The 20,678-nt window shown below is 45.8% G+C and overlaps 1 protein-coding gene across 2 annotated transcripts in view; it reads right to left on the bottom strand.

Annotated features, from left to right (window-relative positions):
- The window catches only part of NUAK1 (NUAK family kinase 1), a 48,783-nt gene extending 28,139 nt beyond the window's left edge, over window positions 1–20,644 (bottom strand). The window contains exons 1-2 of one of the 2 annotated variants that reach the window (XM_035341026.1): window positions 20,591–20,607; window positions 20,256–20,466 (exon numbers count right to left, since the gene is read on the bottom strand). In XM_035341026.1, coding sequence (XP_035196917.1) covers window positions 20,256–20,441 — 186 coding nt within the window. In that variant the 5' untranslated portion in view covers window positions 20,442–20,466; window positions 20,591–20,607. Of the gene's footprint in view, window positions 1–20,255 lie in introns of both variants that reach the window. The other variant, XM_035341016.1, reaches the window with a different exon arrangement.
- Window positions 20,645–20,678: the final 34 nt, after the last annotated feature.

The raw sequence follows: 20,678 nt of genomic DNA, 5'->3' as shown, positions 1-20,678 counted from the left end.
TAAGATCCCTCTGTTTTTTGTTGTTCGGTTGTAAGACAAATATCAATAATGGAATCTCTTTTGTGAAACGCATTCTACTCAGAAATAATTCTGGAAAATATAGTACTATTACCACCCAACAGAGCTGGCTCCTTTCTTCAAAACCTCGCTGAACTGCTGCCAGACATGGTACACGACGAACCTGAACAACTTAAGCCTAGTAAGAAATAATCTCAGTTGAGAAATACCTTATAAAGAACTTGTTTGTCCATTCTTTAGGTCCTTTTTTTGCTTGCTTGATTATTCTCCTTTCTTTCTCTGCAACAGCTCCACTGTGTGCACCATCAAAATTTACTAAGGGTCGCCGCATGTGAAACAAGAGTAGGGCAAATGCAATATGCTTTTTTTACATCAGCTACATTGACTACCTAAAATATTCCAGATCTGCAGAGAAAGTGCTATTAGTCCCTTTGGTACTCTCAGAGCACCGTACTTGTACCTCTACCACACTTCTTCAATGTATTTTACTGGCTTTAGGACTTAGATAATTTAATTATAGTATTTTTAGTAACTTTACTAGTGAAGGAATTTGTATTTTTCCTAGCTTCTTGTCTTAATGAGAATTTCAGATAACTCCAAGACCTTGCCTTCAGACAGAGTAACATATCGGGTTCTTAATAATGAAATCCAAAGCCTCTTACCCTAGCAAAATAAGTTCAAGTTCACCCAAAGCCCCTGTAGCCCCGGTACACATTCTGGCAAAACACTTTAGCACATGCCTAACTTCACACATGTGAGCTTCACACTGACTTTTGTGGGATGGCTCACACATGTGAAGTTAAATACATGCATAACTAGCAAGGTCACAGCTCAAAACTAGACGATGCAATGGTCCCTGTGGGGACTGATCCTGAATGACTTGATGGTCTTAATCGAGTTGTAGAGTTTACTGCTTACGTGCACGCATGCAAGTACACACATACATATTCCCCTTTAGGAGAACCCTCGTGAGATAAATATCCTCAACCAACAGACCAAAACAACTCTGTCACTGTCCCTTGCCAGCCCTATGCAGCAGGAGCATCCCGGGGATCTGCCCTGCAGCCCTGGTGGCAATGCAGTCCCGTGGCCACAGAGGGTAACGGGGGTGAAAGGAGCACCAGGGATGGACTGAAACCACCCAGCCCCTGCGCGTTAAGCAGGTACAGGGAATACCTTCCCCAAAATGCACGGCATGAGGGAGAGAAAGCAGGGGGCTGTAAACCTCCAGTACAACCAGGCGTTTCCAAAGGGCTTTGCCTGAGCACAGCTGCCGCTCACCCACTGCTCTGCCTTCCAGAAGCAGATAGGAAAGAGGGAGCACAGCTTTTGGCTCCCTACCCCTCCATGAGTCAGCTTGCAGAGCTTGCTGGGCAGGAAGCGTGGAGAAATAAGCTGCTCTCTTCAAGGCTGTAATAAATTACCTGTCTCCATTTGCTGGAAAGAGGATTTATACTTGCTCTCTGAACTGGTGTAGAGAGATTATGAAGTATTTTCCAATACGCTTCATGCTTCTTTGCTTTTGTTTGGTACAAATAACATGAATTGAGCTATAAATACTTCAAAAACACAACGGTTGCAAAGGTTTCTGTACATTCAGTCCTATCTGTAAGAGAAATGTCTCCTCCTCTATGAGCTTCTTGGCTGCTGGGCAAAGCAGACGCGTGGAATTTTCTTTCACAAAGGCAGATTAAGACCACAGTCTACAGCAAAATATCTCAAAGTCTGAACATTTGGCAAAGGGCATAGCAGGCAGTAGGTGCCCACTTCCAGATCCCACCTCTGTGTCTGCTGAGTCATTGCTGGCATCGTCGCTCGTAAGATAAGCAACAAGTTTTCTTCAAAGCGTTAAGCTACGTCTCTTGATTTCAGGAAGCTGGTTCGTATGTTTGCTTTTAATTAATGAACTCATGTTTGCCTCATTTCCAGCCAAGATGTGTGAATATAAACAAAGGTAGAATTCGCCACGCTGCAGAAAGCCCCAGATTTTTAAGTCGGCTGCTGCTGTAACCTAGGCTGGCCACCTGAATGCCACAGCCTCCCCCAGCAGCCTCCGCGTGCAGTACATTCAGTCCCATTGAAAACTATCTTCCACTCCTATTATCTACCAGGGCTATTTTTAGAGCTGTGGTAAGATATGAACAAACTGCTCCTCTCCACCGCGGGGGCTGTGAATTGTAAGCTGGGTCCGGCCCCTGCGCATACCACCCGTGCTCCGGAGCAAATTCCGATGGGTTACTGCAATAGCCTTGTGGAGAGCCGGGAAAATGACATCGGGGAAGAGAGCTCAGTCCCTCGAGGAAGGGAAAACGGCTCGCTGTCACGGGGAGATATGTCAGAAATGCAGCTTAACGAACGGTATTACAAACAGTTTTGTCCGGGTGCAGTGGGAGGGGAGGGTTATGCAGCCATAAACCGCTGCTTTCCTCAAGCTGCCGACGGGGGCCAGCCCCACCCAGCAATGGGAAATGGGCAAGCCCGGCCAGTTTCACAGCTCCGCTTCCTTTCCTTGAGACTCCTAGGTGGGAAGTGCCATGTGGCAAGTGCCAGCGAGGGTGGGGAGGTAAAGAATAGGTGGATCGAGCCGAGGGGAAGAAAGAGGCAGAGCAGAGGATGTCTGGGGGTGGGGAGAGAAAGGGCACATTGTTCTTTCTCCAGCTCCGTGGAGCTTAGCAAGGAAGAATAACGTCTGGCACCATGTTATGTTTTTCCAGGGGAGTCTGGAAATGCCTATGGTACTTTTTCCAGGGGAGTCTGAAAATGCCTATGGCTCTTGGCCCAGACATCACCAACATAAGAGGAAGAGAAACAAAGCTATGAAATTGGGTGGTCCCCGAGGTGCTGCAATCAGATGATAAGGAGGGGGATGCTGATAATGCACTGAATGCACTGAAAGGGCACTTCCAGGGGCTGCACAGGGAAGAGAAAGGAAAGGCAGGGAGTGGGCTGAATAACTGCTTATCCGGCCTCTGGACCTTCCAGGTGGAAAGAAGGAGCCATGGGAGGATATCTCTGCACGGATGCCAAGCACCCAACAGGTTCTGCAAAGTCATTCTTGCAGATGAGGATCCATCCAGACTTCTTGTAAGTCTCTTCTTCCACAATATTTTCTTTTCTGTTTTCTCTGACATGAAGGATAAAAAAAAAAAAAAAAAAAAAAAAAAAAAAAGCTGTCTGGAGAATCCCATCCCAGGCCAAATGCAGCAGTGAACAGCATCGTGCAGGATGTGCTTCTGCACTGCCACAGAAAACACTCCGTGCACTGACTGAGAAGTTGGACGCGAGGCCACTGTGAGCTGAAGCAAAATCAGCACCTGGCATCGCACATTTTGCTTCACCATCTCTGAGAGCTCTCTTTCAGGGAAAAAGGGTAAGGTCAACACAATGCCATTGTTTTGAGATTGCTACTTTTCAGATCCTAAAAGCCAGATCATCTCCATGGCGATACTGCCTGCAAGCCACGCATGCAACAAAATCCTAATTAATTATTTGTCAACAGCCCGACTCCATTGTTTGACAGGTTGGCAAACCATGCAGTAAGTGGGGAAGTTGCTCAAAGAGGCAGACGGTGCCATCCACACCCAACGAGACTCCGATGACCCGAATCTCAGGTGCTCTGTCCCACTGCACGCCTGCTGGTGGCCTTACACGGATGGCAGCGAAGACAAAACGCTGTCCTTCAGCAGGCAGCAGCTGCACGCATAAAGGGTGAGGATGCACATGCCTCGATACACCTTCCAAGTTCACTTGCTTTTAAGAGGCAAAGATATTTTTTACAACTGTCTCATTCTGTACGGTAACAGCAAATAGTGAACGTCGGCACCTCGCTGCTTCCTTTCCCTCTTCCCAAAGTATGACATGAAAAAGACTATATTTCTGAAAACCAAAGCTGATTTACTGCTCCTAGATCACTCGCTACCTGTAGGAAAACTCTCACCTTTGCACCAGGGCACTAGAAGTCCCAAGTCTATGTGATAAACGTGAAATCACCATTTCATTTGCATAAGCTAACGCACAAAGTGCTTGTGCTTCTTGTGAGAACCGGGGTAATTTTACCATTGTTTTAATTGTTCTTTCCCAGTTCTGCTGGACACAGTTGCTGCTCCTGTACATAAATGGAGATTCAGCAAGTGGAGAAGAATTAGCTAATCACAAATACTAGGCAAGGGGTTATATCTTCATTCTAGGTTGCTTTATTCACACAGAAAAATGCCCATGGAACCAGGTTTTAACAAGCAGAAGGCACCGGATTAGCACATTTCTGCTGTACGTATACAAAGTGGGTGCCAGGAGGAACATGTACAACACCCTTCCTCCGCTTCTTTCCTCACCCCCGCATACGGTGCCTGTTAACAGGCCTTGTGTGCGCATTTCCTGAGTAACTACTGCCCTACTGCAAAATTTATAACCCCTCATTGTTTTGTACCTGCTGCCCTCAGCTACGCACATGAAGGCTGGCATATTTACACCATGCATCCTCTGATGAATTTGCCCGGCAGACCTTTTTTCATTGCATGCTGAGAAGCCTGGCCTTGAGTCGTCCTCACTACCTGGCAGATCTGGCTCTGTATTAATCGTCTCAGGACTGATATATCATTAGGAGTGAAAGAAACCATTCATCTGCGTCAGTATAGATCTGTTTTTCAATAGCATTTAAAAACATAGGTTAACAATGTGGCTATTGATTTTTTCATTTTGAAGCAGTGAATCTCCAAACCGGAGGGAAGGGAGGGCTGCAGAATCCAGAAACTGACAGCTTACTAATACAAGTCAGAAATCTATTGCAAAACCTTTCCCTTCCAAAATGAAGCATTAATGAAGTCCTGCCTGCCCTGGTAGCAGCAGGAGTTGCAAAGGATTCAATGGAAAACAGAGGCTGGACCAGATGAGGTTATTGGAGATGTTTGCAGCCAGCACTGCTGGAACTGGAGGCCAAGACTGGCATGCTGGAAGAGTCCCTGCCTCATGCTGAGTTCATCTGCCTGGTGAGAAGAGCCACCATGCTTACTTTTGTCTTGGCAAGACCCTTCTGAATATCCAAAGATGCAATATCTACTACTTTAATGTAACCTACCCTGTGAAAGAACAGACTTACAATCTAATTCTGAAGGACTAAAGAAAAGTGGGGAAAAATACGGCCACAAATTTTATTTTATGTTATGGTTGTCATGCCAGACCAATGGAGGACCATCTCTTTTCCAAGATCTAATAACTCACAATATCCCATCCAGCTACCTTCAAACTTTCAAGGAAAGGTCATGTTTTGGCACATAAGGTATTATATCTGGAAAGAAACTTGGGTGGGGATTTTCCTGCTGCAGTGGAGGTTCCTAATTGTAATTAAAAAAAAAAAAAAAAATGCTCTGCAACCTCAGCTATGGATCATTTCTCCTTAATAGATGTCAACCAGCACTGAATGCCACATTCGCTGAGAAGACGAAAGCTGCATTTATAGTTAACTTCTGGTGAAGTTGCCAAGCAGATGTTTATTTTTGGCTTCCACATTTACAAAAGCCAAATGCTACACTGAATTGGGATTACACAAAGTCTAACTGCTTTTCTTCCAGGTTACGATTTTGTTGGAACCAAAAAATGATAAAAAAAAAAATCTGACTTCACTTATAAGTAGGAAAAAACCTGGTAGCATCCGTTTCTATCATGTCTGTTTATATCATAGTTTAAATAAGGTTAGAATTGTGCAATCCTTATTGATCAACTTCCAAATACAGTGCAGCTCCATCCAGCACATGTGCAAAAGAGGAAAAGTCGCTGGAAGTGAATCATGTGTTGGTCTTTTAACTTCTGCAAGTCAGTGTGCAGACTGGTTAGCACTAATTAAATTACTGGCAAGTCAGGTTAAAGGGAGTGAAGGAATTCACAAGCCCCAAGTTTACTGTTCTCAGTGTTACATGGATATTACAGATTCCCCCTCCGAAAACTGGAAGATAGATCTCACATTCATTTGAGGCTTGATCTCACAGCTACCATAGCTGCTGATCTCATGCAAAATGCTAACCTGGGGGCAACAGAGAGGGATTTTAATTCAAAGTTGTTTTTTTAGTTGTGAATAAGCAGTGAATCACCCTGAAGTAATCCTCCATAGTAGGAGCACACACTGTTCAAGGCACTGATTTGGGAATGAAATACAAAACCAAGATCCTGGCTACTTCTGTAGAAAAAGCCCTTTATGACTTTCTTGAGAAGAGGGGTACAAAGCCCCAGAGCCTGGATCTATTTCCAGTCTGAAAAGGACAGTCTCCTGTAATTCCTCCCAATAATTTAAGTTGGAAATGGAGATATTCACACCCTCTAAGCAACTGCTGCAGACTATTGCAACGTGCTGCTAAATAATTGCTAAATAATGGTAACCTGAGCAGTTACCAGAGTCTCCAAAGTGATTTTGCATATGTTTAGGTGAAAGGTGCTATATCACTGCAAGGCTGTAATTCACATTAAACAAGGAAAGAGGTTGGACTTTGTTTAAACACTTTTTACAACACTTTTTTTTTTTTTCCAAGAAGCCACCTGACAGTGCATTTTCATTCACTTGGTAAGTTCTGCTTGAGGAAGTCATGGGTAAACAAATGTAATTCAGCTTATTCTCTCCTTTTCCCTGAAGTGTCTGTGAGTTCAGGGAAGCCTCAGAACAGCTAAGAGCTTTGCACATCTTTACAACATCCCTTCTGGCGCAAATGCTATGTCACCTGGTATTGTGTGGATCCTTTAATTTTGCTCTCCTGGTCCTGCAGTCCTTCAAAGAAGGCTAAGAGTTAATTGAAAGGAGAAAGAGCTATTTCACCAACAGGATACGAAAAACTTGAGAAGATTCTTTCTTCAAGGAATGTCCTTCAGGTACTACAATGCTAATCAAAACCCAATACACAAGACCACACTGCTTGACCACCTCAAGTTCCTAAATAACCTTTGGTGGAATTTTGAAGCATGCAGAGACTTTAACCTTGAGCTTAGAGCTTAGGCTTTGGATTAACATTAACGAGCAAGCATTCGTTGCGCAAGGATGGTGGGCCACTGAGACTGTATCACATAAGGTATATGGGGGTGTATAAACAGCATAGTTGGAAAGGTTAATGACACAGGACTATCAGCTGAGAAGCACCTACACCTAGTATAATTTTCTAAATCAGTCTAAGATGGACCAAAATATAAACAACTTTTCATGGTGGGAACCTAGTGAACCGTAGACCCATATCCTATCTGGAAAAATACTCTTGGAAAACAAAAAAGATTGGCAACCATGTGTATCAAGCCTCACCCAGGTTATTTTGCTCCGGGGCTTGCAGATCACGTTGCAGTATTAAATTTGTTTTTGTAAGAGCACTGCTCCAATATTGCATTGGCCAGGCTGGATGTTACCTATTTAATGGTCCCTTTTTGGAAGGCACCCTCCTAGAATTTATGACAGAAGGCGGTGGAATTGCTACAGAGGGAGGAAAGGACTTTGCTAACATTTCTTCTCCATCCGTCTCTGATTTCTAAGAAATATTTATACCCCTGAAGGTAGAGAAACCTCCTGTTGTTCCCTTTTATTTATCAGAAGTAATTTACCAGGGCCACCCTAATGGCTCAGTGGAGAGAATAATACAGGAACAGGAACACTCTTGCTCCCCACAGCCAGCCAGGCCTGGAATAGACGTGATGGGGAGAAATGAATTACACTTTCCTACCAAGAAGTGGCTGGCTGTCATGCAATTTTGAAGCTTTAAAAGCATAATTCTAGCTTGCTACAAGAGAAGTGCAAAACTACAAGCAGTTGTTATAAGCAGTTATGGGGAGAGTTAACCTTGGAGGGGAGAAACAGCAAACCGCGTTGTGTTTCTTTTTAAAGAAAGAGATGGAGAGCTTTTGGCAGAGAACTCCCCCAGCCTGCGTGATCTCCAGGACTGTTGCCCCCTTCTTCAACACGCACAAACACCTTTTTTGGCCTGCACTTTGGCTGGGGTCAGTCGAACGAGGGAGAGTTAGCACTCAGCTTTCTGGGGTCCCCGTGCCAAAAGCGAAGTTGTTAGGTAGTGCAACAGCAGCAGCGCAGGCTTCCCACTTCACCCTGCCAGCGACCTTCGCACAGACTTGGATGTACCACCTTCCTCCGAGTGAGGAGCAATTCCCTCTCACGCTGCTCAGTCCAGAAATTCATCTCAGCAAATACCACAAATCATGTTGTACCGAGCAGAACTATTAAAGCGGTGCTGCACAACGTGAATTGCTGTCCACAAGGGACTGGAGCGAAAGACTGCCTAACCCACTTTGTTTAACTTTTTACTTAAACAATCCTGAAAGGGGAAGCTGCATCGCTACTCTGGAAATTACAACTTTCATCTCATTTGAGCCATGCATTCCTCAGCTAAACTGCAGAAATAATTTAAGAACAGACACCCAAATAAAACTCTTTTCAACATTTCCTACATTTCCTGGAAGTATAGTACCTTTGATGTCACAAAATAGAAGCAGGCTTATTAATTTAGGTTCAAGTTAGGTTCAAGTTCTTCCAGTAGCCCCAGCAAACCCTAATGTCAGGCTAATTGTGCGGATTTCACTGGTTTTGCATTTTCACATTCCTCAAAGCAACGGCACGCAACACCACTGTAACATCGATCACTTCCAACTCAACCCTCCACAGCACTTGCACATACTGCATTCATCACTCACTCACTCCGCATTGTCCATGGCAGGAATCCCTGAAAACAGAGCGAGCCGAATTCCCCCTTCACGCTGCTTTCTCCAGTTTGCTTTAATGGGCATGCTGCTGCTCATGAGGTGCCAACATTTACTGCATTGTTTAAAAATTGTTTAGAGTTTTGCTGGGCAGATAAGAAGAATAACTTGGGTGTACAGTAAAACAAAGATAGAGCTGTTTGTGCCAAACATTCGGTATATGGCAATACTTCATAGGAATTATTCCCTACAACAACTGAACTGTCATATCCTACAACTACATCCCAGGCAGCCTCCCAGCTGAGCTCACTAAGGCTGCTGTCTGATGTGCTCCACATACAAACACCCAGCGCTACCCAGATGTTCTCTATGTAAAACATTTGGTTTGAAACACGCAGCACTTCTTTCCAAAAAGCCATTACATTTGTTTAATGGACTCACACAGTTCAACTAAAATATCCTGGAGCAGACATTTGACTGCAACTCTACTCTACAAGCCCCATCTGCAAAAAGAAAAAAGAAAGAAAAAGTAAATGAGAATGCTTTACATGATTTATGCTGTCTTTATGATCAGCCAGTTCATAAAATACAAGCTCTGCTCGACAGACAATAACACAAATTGCTTTCAAGTGCATTGTTTAGTCCTTGCCTGTGTTAAACAACTATTTCAATTGAAACAAAGGGCCAAATTCTACTCTTCGGTTTACAACTGTGTTAATGTAACCGAGAGCAGCATTTCACCCACGGCATCACAGGGGATGCGAGTTTTTGTTTTACGCTCCAAGTGAGTGAGTAATGATATCCAATAACGATAACCAGTTACATTCACGGCTGCGGAGTTTTCTTTTCATCCAAGAGAGGCTGGAAGGAGGCTGAAGTACAGAATGAAATTCCTTCCCCTGACAAATTCCTCGCGAGTGATACGCAATCCACAACGAAGCATTTCATCGGTCCCATTAGACTGCGTTTTCATAATGAGATGCCAGACAGGACGAACTGGGAGAATACACTTGCTTCACCTGGCAGAAAACTCTCAAATTGTACACAGAAAAAAAAAAAAAAAAAAAAAAAAAAAACTGTTGTTGAAAAAGAGGGCTGGTCCCTAGGCCAGATGTAAGCACGATGTGCAGCCTAGCTGAAGGCCTGTGCTCCTTCCAGGTCTAAAGGACTTGCCACGGTACCCAGCAGTGACCAAACACAGCGGCTGGCAGGCTCTGGAGAAAGTGTCACCATCCCCTCTGCTGTGAGACCACAGCCATGGCAGAGGACCTTGGTTGATGAGCCTCCTTCCCGAGGCAGAAGAGGCTGCACACGCAGAAGGAAGGGCCAGGCCCAGCCCATTGCTGAAGCTGTGGCCCACCTCGGTCCTCTGTGTGCCTCTGCCACAGACCTGCTGGGTGACCTGAGGGAAACCACGGAACACTCTTGGTGCTCGAAGCATCAAGCAATGGCAATGCACCCCTACAGGAGACAGACCCGCAGAGGCCTGCTTCTTTATTTCAGCCCGTTTCAGCACCCGAGGGCAGTAAACACTGTGAGGGAAGGAAGCCTGTGCTTGGCACTACTGCCCCCACCATGGGCACTGCCTGCAGCGTGGGGCTGGCCCACACGGCCCAGCTAAGCCGGTGCAGCACCAAAATGCAGATCTCACCTCATCTCCTCTTTGGGAAAAACAACAAAGTGAGTCTATGCACTGACAGCAACGGTGAGGCTACGGCAGTCTGTGAGGTGCTCCGACAGCAGGGTGATGAATGACATGCAAAAGCCCAGCAACAGAGATGAGGAAAAGGCTGAGTACATGAAAGGAAAAGGCAGCGTAGCATAAAGGACACTGCATGACTCATGTAGAGGCCTGGTTAAAAATGGGAGGGCAATGTGGAAGCCTCTCAGTTGTATCCCTGTAAGTTCAGCTAGGCCCAAGCCAAACTGATTGGTATCAGAACCAAGTCAATGGTAAAAATTGCTAAGAAGTGCAACTAAGCTCCCCCGAAAATCCAGGAGACAGTTACTAACACAGGTCAAGTGTTAAGTACAGATAGCAGCCCAGATGTCCTGCTTGTTAATGAATGCTGAACACCCTGCTCAGCAGCTTTGCCTTCTGGCAGGTTTTTTTGCAGGCATTTTGCCTTGCGCTGTTGCACAGCTCTCCCATGCTCCAGGCTGTGTGGAAATCAGCACCAGAAAGGCTGCACCCTCCCATGCTCACCCACCAAAGATTTATTTTCCTTATGCTGAAGTATTTGGGTAGGGGCTGTGGTCACCACGAGGACACCGCCACACCAGGTGTCCCCCAAGCTCTCCAGCTGCCTGGCGGCGGGGTGGCACTCGCGCCCTGCCCCAGCCAAATGCCCCCCCAGCAGTGACTAGGTTTGATCCATACGGAACACAATGGCAAAAATAAGCAAATAAAGGACAACTCTGAACTCCTGCCTCCAGAGTAGTTTTTTTAACAAATGCTTTGCCATCTTTTCCTGTTAAATGCGTGTGTGAAAGACTTAATCTTTTTGTACCAATGAAAACAAAGCACTGTTTCCTATGCCAAATGTATTTTTATTATTATTATTTAAATAAAGGAACATTTGTTCAGTATGACAAGGTTTGAGCAGGTATTCTTATCCAACCTTCACTGCTAACTCTTGTGGTCAGCATCACGAAAAATACTCATGTTCACTTTTAAAAGTGATATCGTCCGTCATCAGGGGTGTTGTGGAGATTAGAAATTGTAACAGAGATGAAATGCCTTTGTTTGCATGGGAAACATGATATGTGGGCTTTGTGATTTCCATCTACATCATGGCCCATACCTTTCTGATCCATCCAATGGCTAAATCTTAGTCTCCAAGCTTGCAACGGTATCTTTTCACAGAAACAACGGATTTTTATTTTTATTTAAGTCTAATATCCCTTAACTACTGTCTTCATTCCAAGGCAGTGCTGCTTAAACCCAAACACGCTGACTCAGCTCTCTGACACAGCGAGACATTAGCATAATTGCAAGCCCCTCGAGCAGCCAGACCTCAGAACAAAGACATTTGGCTCCTCCAGTGATTCTGCTTAAGTCGTCCCATATGCCAGCAGCAGGGCCAGGGCAGCTGAAGGGCTCTGGGTTTAGCAGAGAGACGGCCAGCCCGGCGCAGGAAGCCTCCCCATCACCACCCAGCATCGCAGGTGGCCTAGCGCCAATGTGCCTTCATCCCTCTGCTGCTGCCCCATCTGCTTGGGCCTGGCACAGACTGTGTGGGGCCAGTGAGGGTGGCCAGGATGAAGAGGAGGATGAGGATAGGGTTGCATCATCAGTGTAGCTGAGGGGAGGTGGAAACGCAGCAAGGGAGGTGGGAAAGCTGAGGAGATAGCCCAAGATTGATGGTGGTCGCACGTTAACTGGAGCAACCTGCACTGTCTTCTCACTGACATTTTTGGGCTAGTCACTAGGAGCCATTGGAGTGGATTCTGCAGCATCCAAATAACTTATGTACCAAAGACTTGCATTTATTTTGAGATTTTGCATGCACCCAGAGATGGCCAAAACTATTTTGAACATACCAACCCCTCCCTCTTCCCAAAGCTGCTGTGTTGCTGTTTTTTGTTGTTGTTGTTGTTGTTTTAAATTAAAGGAAACACCCATTAAAATATTTTATTATTTTCCTCTGTCTGCAAGAACAGAGACTGAAAAAAGTCACACTTGAGCAAGATCCAGGACTTGCATCCAGCCGTGGGCCAGTGACAGTTTTAAGGGCTGATGTCTTGTAAAGCACCAAAGCTAGTAGCAAATCCCACCTGCCTTCGGAGAGTTAAGGCACTGCAAGTATTAATACTGCGTATTGGCTTAACAGGATGAATTCAGGGTTGGTTCACGGTGTTCAGTTCAAAACAGAAAATATATGAGAGCATTAAATAGCGTAAGAGCAATGGATGGCTACAATCTCACCCCCTCCCCACATCCCCCAGTGCAACATGCAGCAAAGGTTACAGGAGGGCCCCCACATCTATTGAACATCTGGCATTTTTGGTGTGGGTCCAGGATGTTTGATCAGGCTGGCCAGACACCGTCGACTCATGGAATATCTCACCCAGCCCCCTAGTGTTCAAAGGTCTAGGATCCTCTAATTTATACAATGTACCATGTTGCCTGTGAAGACATGGTGATAAATACATTCTGTTTAAAAGCAGATACTTCTCAAATCATAACTTGCAGATGCTCAAAGTCTTTCATGTGGGTAAGACAAATGAGAGCCATAGAGACTGATTTTGTAGCCAGGGAGTGCAGGAAGCAACAGCAGGAGAACACTATTGAAAGCCTGGATACACTTATGGCTTTAATGAATTGGTCATCAAATGTAACAGCACACATATGCAGTTTTTACCTTGCTTTGTAGTTCGCTCCCCGCCCCCCCGGCTATTCCCCATATATCTAGCAAAGTGGAAATTATTTCGAGTTTAGTTTATTAAGTGGACACACATGGTACCCACATCTGTTGGAAGATATTTGAAGAAAATGCTGACAAATATAATTTGCATATTTACAAAGAGACCTTTTCATGCGAGACATTTCCTCTGACATACCAGCTATGCCAAGAACAGTGACCCATCAAGGGCTAACAACAGGAGCATTTTCTATAAAGTGGCAGGTGCGTGTCTGGGAGATTTAGGTACAAACCCTGACTTGGGCAGGACACAAGCAAGAGACGAGATCAGTGCTCTCTGTGGGCTGGAAATGCCCACACTAACACACACACCACCGGTAGCATGCAAACCATCAAAACTATACGTCAGAGCTGGGCGATGGCAGCAGCCTCCACCGCTGCCCATGCTGGGAGGTGTTGAGATGTTGGCAGCTGCCACCACTGCTCCTTTCTGCCACCGCTAGGAGCTCCCATCCCATCCCGAGCCTCAAGGCATGGCCCCCTCAGCAGCATCGACTGGCACTGGAGCAGAAAACGTACAGTTCTGGTCACACTTTACGTAGGTTGAGTGTAAAAGATGACAGTGTCCTTCTGTGAGGAGCATGTTTGTTCAGATGGAGGAGATGCTTTGGCATCAGCATCCTGCTTCATGCAAAGAGGGGACCTGAGCACGGTACGGGAGGCTGAGACCTTAATCAGGGCAATGCCTGCATCAAAGCCAAGGGCAGCAGCCAGTTTGTGAATCCTTGGCATATGGGTACTGGAAATGCATCCCATATGGTCTGCAATTGGATCATCGTGGCTTGACACATGTTGACCTGCCCGCATTGAAGACTGATGTATCAGAGGTTGGACTAGGTGATCTTCCAGGTCTCTTCCAACCTAAGTGATTCTGTGATCTTTTTTAACCCACCTGGGGCATTCCTCCTTGGCACTGCTTGGCCACCAAGTGCCCCCTCCAGATACTTCAGTCCAGCAAAGGCTCTCTAGTTATTTATTTACCAGACAAAACACAGACTAACTACGATTACAGTTCTGCAAAGAATAAACAATTGCTCGCAAGAACTGCACATTCCACACGTTTTATTCAACATGTATGACCCCAAACTACAGTATATACAATAATTGTCTCCACATGGCAAATCCACATTGTGGTTCTTAAAAAATAATAATAATTTTTAAAACACATGCCACCAAAAAGCACAGTATATTTTATCCATATCTAATGAAAGACTTTCTACAAGCAATTTCCATTCTGTTGCATTCTCTAGCATATGGTGCTTTGAAACCATTTGCAATAATGCTTAGGCATTTTACAGTGTTTTGAGCTGAAGGCTGTGCTATAAACATCGGCTCAAATTCTGTTGTGAATTTCACATTTAGAGGGTTCACAATAGGTATGTATTGGGCCAAAACGTGCCCCTGCAGTTAGCCTAACTTCTCTGTATGAAGCAGCATCCTTTCACAATGGGATGTACTGAGGCAGAGGAAATTGACCTGCCTGAAATTGTCCAATCCAATTAAAAACAAAACAAACAAAAAAAAAGGAATAGAAAAATAAAAGCAGCAGCATTTTCTCATGACTCTGTAATTCATTCACCTGTAAGACAGTGCAAAATCTTCAAAGGAATTTTACTCGATGCCCATTCAAAGCTCAGAAAGAACATGCTGTTCTTTAATTTGGTAAACGATTTGACAAGCTAACATATTCAGATGACCCCTTACTGGCTAGCCAGACTTTTATACCACTGACCTGCACTCCTCTGTACGAATCCACCTCTACAACAAGGGCTGAAGGTGCCTTTTACTTCATGGCCTTCATGCTGTAATCAGTTGTTTCTGTTTGCAGCCCTCGATGTTCAAGTCATCTTTGACGTTTCAGTTACTCAATTGTTTTTTTGAAGACTGAAGTCATTGTATATAATCAGGTGGCAACTCCTATCGTAATAAGCTTACAGTATTCATGGTGAATCACACAAGATTAGATTTGGTAGTTTTTTTCTTCCCCTTATAATCATTTTCACAGATAATAATTAGGGGTAGTACAAATAAATTAACAACAAAGCCATGTGCAAGCCCAAATACTGTTTCAAGCTGGCATTCATTCCAGATCTAAAATTTCTGTCTTTTTTTGTTGTTTGTTTTTGTTTGTTTGTTTTTAAATTGTAAACATTTTTACCAAGGACAGCCCAGGTTTCACTAACATGCCTTCACCACCATGAAAATGTGTCCAGATTTGGTCACATTACAAGTCCCTAAAAAAAGCACAGTTTTTTTCCTGTCTTCAAGATGTGCAAATTGTTAGGTTTTGGCACTAGGTTTGTGCAAGGACCCCTCTCCCACTGGGCAGCACCTGGCCCCACGTGGCTGCAGAGGTGCACGGATCCCAGTGGCAGCTCCCAGCTCTGGCACCATGAGCACGGCCACGCTTTCGGCACGGGTCACAGCACTGGCACGCAGAACAAAGCAAGAGGCAGGAGCACAAGCAGAGCGCAAAGGGGACGGGAGTGGAGACTGACGCCGAATGTCATACCAGGACAAAAGCCCAGCATAAGGAGAGCCCAGAAGGACAGAGTGACGGAGCTCTGCAGGAGGAGGCTGTCATCTGTAGGACCCTGATGGTACGTACACTACGTGGCTGGAAAAAAAATCAGGTGTTAGGTTGTGCACTCAAAATCAGCTGACACTTATGATGGTTTTGGCTTTAATCTGTAAGTTTTTCTTTCTCACGTATAAAACGGGGTAATGATACAAGCCATTGTTACTACTATCCAAGTGTATTATCATAGCTGTAGAAGCCACATTCATGAATCAGGATCCTGTTGTGCAAAGTACTGTACGAGCACTTCACATCACAGCAGTGCTGTGTAGATACTTCCACCAGTGTCTGCAGTAAAGGAAGATATCCTAATAAGAACAACAAAGAATCTCAAAAAAAATAAACAACCTCAGATTTGGACATCATTCTGCAGAGGATGCGTACTGAAGGATCAAGATAAAAATCAGTATGGAGTAGTGACCCAGGTGCCAAACGAAGCAGTTCTCAGGAAAAAATGGAAGTATAACATGTCATTAAAGATGGTAAGGTAGTTCACATACCTAAGAGGGAAGAGAGGAATACCAACATTTTCTATTCATGGAGAGTTTAACTTTGCAACGTGAACATGATTTTAACATGGGATTTTTATTGACTAGAAGAGTCTAGTTCTTGATAGGTACTTGAAGGCAGCAGAAAGCCCCCATCCTCCTTACAGCATCAGCAAAATGGGGAAGGGAATTCAGACAAGTGCCCCGCCTGGCCTTCACCATCCCTGGTGACTCACGAGCACAATTTAACCTTATCTGGAACCCTTAAAAAACACACCGCCAACAAGCAAGCGGCTGAGCAGCAGACAAAGCATTAATTCCTGACATGACAGAGCTGTCATTGCTGGTGCTCACGTTTTGCTTTTGTAGTAACACACAGAGATAAAGGCAGCAAAGCACAGGTCCTGCCTTCATATAATCTGCTCCTGTTGCATAGTTTCCGAACCCTGTGCAACTCTCTGAAATCGTCACGAAGCAGAGCTGTTTCAAAGCAAAGATGTTCACTGCAGTTGCAACTGAAAATATTTCTGTTGATCTGAAGTTTGTTTTTCTTTCTGGATTTTAATTCAGAAACCAACATAATTGGTTTCCTTCCAATCTGCATCCTTCCACCTGCACTTCTACGCAGCAGAGAGAAACAGCATGCACCACGAACCGTAACACGCCCGCACAAATATGCGCCGCACGCCTGCTTTTCATGTCGGGCTGCAGCTTGTCATCAATTCCCAAAATAATTAACTTTCTGGAGGAGCAGCTGGAGAAGAATAGTGCTTCCTCCACCTGCTGGTGAGGAGGAAGAAAAGATGTCCTGGCTCAGAAGGGAGAGAGGAGGCCCCTGCAGCTGCTCCCCACTGCCTCCCAAGTGCAGCCTAAGGAAAGAGAGGGAGAAAAGCTCACGGATCTTGCAATGGGGAAAGTCATGCTGCAAGAAGAACTTGCTCCAGCCGAACCTTTTGGCCACCGAGGAGCCCAGCAGTGTCGTCCTTCACACACCACACATGGGATCAGCCGGAGGTGGCTGATGCACAGCTTATCTAATGCTGACATAAGTGTAGCTGGGGATTTCTTGGCTAGCAAAGCCTGAATACACACCATGAACAAAAGCTCAGTTCTTTGCTTTAACATGTGCAAGATGACAAGTGGAGAAAACACCCACAGAAATGTCAACGTGAGTGTCACTTCACAGGCCTGCAATATCATCTCTTCATCCCTACACTCACTAACAGGTGCCTTAATTTAAAATACCATAAGTTACACGGTGCATACTGAGCCAGTACTAATGAAGGAAATCTTGCTAGCGAAATTAGGCACCTCGTACGTCATGTGGTGGGCATTATTTTAACGGCTTCGTGCAGCACGCAGCACTGCCTGCAGTCACTGTGGTAACTAGTACACAAATTCACCTAAGTTGTTTCCAATAACAAGCGACATATATATCATGCAAGCTACCCTGGAGCTTTATGGCAGGAAACTTTTATGATCACGTTTCACTGAGCTAAGAGGAAAGACAAAGAAACTACACCAATTTGAATAAACCTGCAAAACTGTTAATAAGTAACAAATACTACTTCCACTCTGGCCAACAGAAATCCTGCAATGGCACAAGGCTAGAGCATACATGTACCTCGGACTGAACTGTCTTCACACCTTGGCTTTACTTCATTAACTCACATTTGCCAATTTCTATTTCACTCATGAGCTGTTTATTGTTGCCATATGGATGACAACAAACCCAGTGTTCGTGTTTCACATTAAGAGCCCAGCTAATCATGCAAATATCTTCATGAAACACCATACAGCAAAAGAGATGTTAACAGATGAGAAAAGCAGAAAGACCAAACAGGAGAGAGATGGAGAGGGCTGATGACCAGGAACACAGCGCCACTTCCATGGTCCAGCTTTGTGATCTGCTACCGATAGCTGCTTAGAAAAGAAAAGATGGTCAGCTACACCAGTAGCAGAACAGGAAGCCAACAGGCTGCACTGCAGCAACCTTGGGACTGCGGCTACCTGGCCGCTGGTTGTCAGACAGTTTGCAGTGGAAGCAGTGCCGGGAGCGGTGTCGGCCACAGCGCTCTCTCCTGCATCCCCTGCTGGACGCACTGCCGCAGCCAAGCCAACCTGCTCGATAGTGGCCACTAATAGGATCGCAGGAGAGGAATTGGAAGAGAAGAGGAAAAAAAAAAAAAAAAGGAAGCTCTGCGCCTCTCTGAGCAGTCATCCTGCCAGCGCTTCTGTCTCATCCACGGAGAGCCACCAGTGCTCAGTGCAACAGCCAGACAGGAAAACCGTCAGAAAGCAAGAAGTGTTTTCTGCGCGCTTAGGTCTGGCTGGATTCCCAACAACTAGCTTTTACTCTGTAAACAGACAAAATGTGGATATTTTACATACACTCGCAGATGTTAAAGTTCAAACAGACACGTTGCGCCACAACTTGCCTGTAGACTAGTTAATAATTACGAAGTGCCACACGCCAAGGGTTATATTACTGTAGTATACAACTAACACCCCTGCGAGGATTTGTTTAGCTTCTACATACCAGCTGATAGAGTGAGTGTAACATTTTTATGGCATCTGAGATCGCAGTGGTATTTTTTGATTTTCACTCTCTCCATTGCGAGAGGGCATTAGCCATATAAATTCAGCTCAGACCATACCACTGAAGAACCTTTAGCTATAGAGCTGAAGTGCTTACCAATAGCAAAGGACAAGAAGACCACAGGTGCGCTGTTAACTTAGACACGCATCTATGCTACATCCTTTCCTCAGCGAGGAACCTTCACAAAACCAAATCCCATTTACAATACAATCAATTTTTTTTTAATTGATCGAGTCTTTTAAAATGATTTTTTGATGTATTCTCTTATTTACTGTATCACGTAATGAAACTCATAAATTATTCCCTTACGAAATAATAGTTAGTAAATAATACAGCCCTGGAGCTTTTGTTAGCCTGACGCTGTAAAACAGCCAAGGCAGCAAACTTTAAAAATCATATACTTGGAGTGAGCATGTGCAGAGATGTCCATCTCTGGTTTCTCTTTAGCCAGCCTCCAAATGAGCTAATAAACTGAAAGCATACATGATATGACTCCACAGCTTGGCTGAAACCTCATTTTCACTGTCGACACAAAGATATTCAGTTGCAAAGTAAATGTCTCTTATTAAAGCCGCTGCATCTGCAATTCCTTTTGCTGTTTTACAGTTGCTTCTGCCTCTGGGTGCGTGTTGAGCTCCCAGACAAGCGAAACAGAGAGACAAATGAAACAAAACCTGTAATGTCACTAGGGAAATGCCTTGGTTTTAGATGAAGTCTAGCGAAAACTCAATTAGTCTCCTTCATATGAAAAGCTGTGTGAGGACCTCTTTGGAAAAGCATCTGTTTCTCTGGGCAGCCCTTAACGCAACGCCTGCCTCGCGTTCGCTTGTCCTCCGAGAGCGGTTACATATTTCAGCGGAGGGAAAATGACAATAACTCTGGCTAACGTGTGCGCTCCTTCAATCGCATTTCTGTGCTCTGCCGGAGCGCTGTACCAGCGAGGAAATGCTGCAGCTGAGTTATTGCAGGACAACCTCCGGGCTGCTTTAAGTCTAGAGCCAGCCGGCACAGCCGAGCAGTGAAACGGGTCGTAAAAACCAATGGGGCTGGGGTTGCAGTCCCTGCGATTTTTTTTTTAGGTGTCAGCAAAGTTTGGGTCACCAAAGTATGACTGAATCCCGGCGGCTTTGACCGACGTTTGCCATTCTGACAGGACTTTGCGAGCCGCTCTGGCTAGCGGGGAGCGTGACAGGTTTCGCTACCGCGCTAATTTCCACTTGGGAAAGAATCACCGTGCACGGGAGGGACGCGTGTAAAAGCAAAACAAGAGCAGTAAGCCACCCTGATTTTTTTTTTTCCAATAACAACACATCAATTTTAAATGCCCCGATGCCTTACTACGACACCACCCCAGCACGCAAAATGCGGCACCTTCTGCCCTGGACCCGCACCGCAGGCGAAGCCCCGTGCCCACGGGGGGCTCCCAGACCCACCGTCCCCAGGGACCCCCAAAAATCCCCCGTCCCCCGCCTTACCACTCTGCCTGAAAACCGCTCGATGGCCCGCTTGACTTTGCCGTAGGTGCCTTTGCCCAAGGTCTCCTGCAGCTCGTAGCGATGCTTCAGGTTGTGCTTGTGGTGATGCCGCTTCACCCCCTGCTGCTTCCTCGGCCCCGCCGCGACCCCCGGCGACGGAGCCTCCCCCCCGAGCGGCTCCTCCATGGCCGCTGCAGCCGCAGCCGCAGCCTCGCCACCGCCGGGCCCGGAGCCGCAGGAGGAGCAGCGGGGCTGCGCGGGGCTGCTGCTGCCGGGGGCGGCCGCCTCGGCACCCTCCATGCCCGGCGGCGGCGGGCACGGCTCTGAGCGCCCCGCCAGCCCCGCAGCCTCTGCCTCAGCCCCGCGCCGGCACCATGGGGCGCGGCGGGGCGGGGCGGGGGGCGGTGGCGCCCCGAGCTCCCC

The sequence above is a fragment of the Oxyura jamaicensis genome, chromosome 1, assembly GCF_011077185.1.
Source record: "Oxyura jamaicensis isolate SHBP4307 breed ruddy duck chromosome 1, BPBGC_Ojam_1.0, whole genome shotgun sequence".
Classification (NCBI taxonomy): Eukaryota; Metazoa; Chordata; class Aves; order Anseriformes; family Anatidae; genus Oxyura; species Oxyura jamaicensis.
The sequence above is the reverse complement of the archived record's forward strand: the minus strand, read 5'-3'. Positions and strand labels throughout refer to the sequence as shown.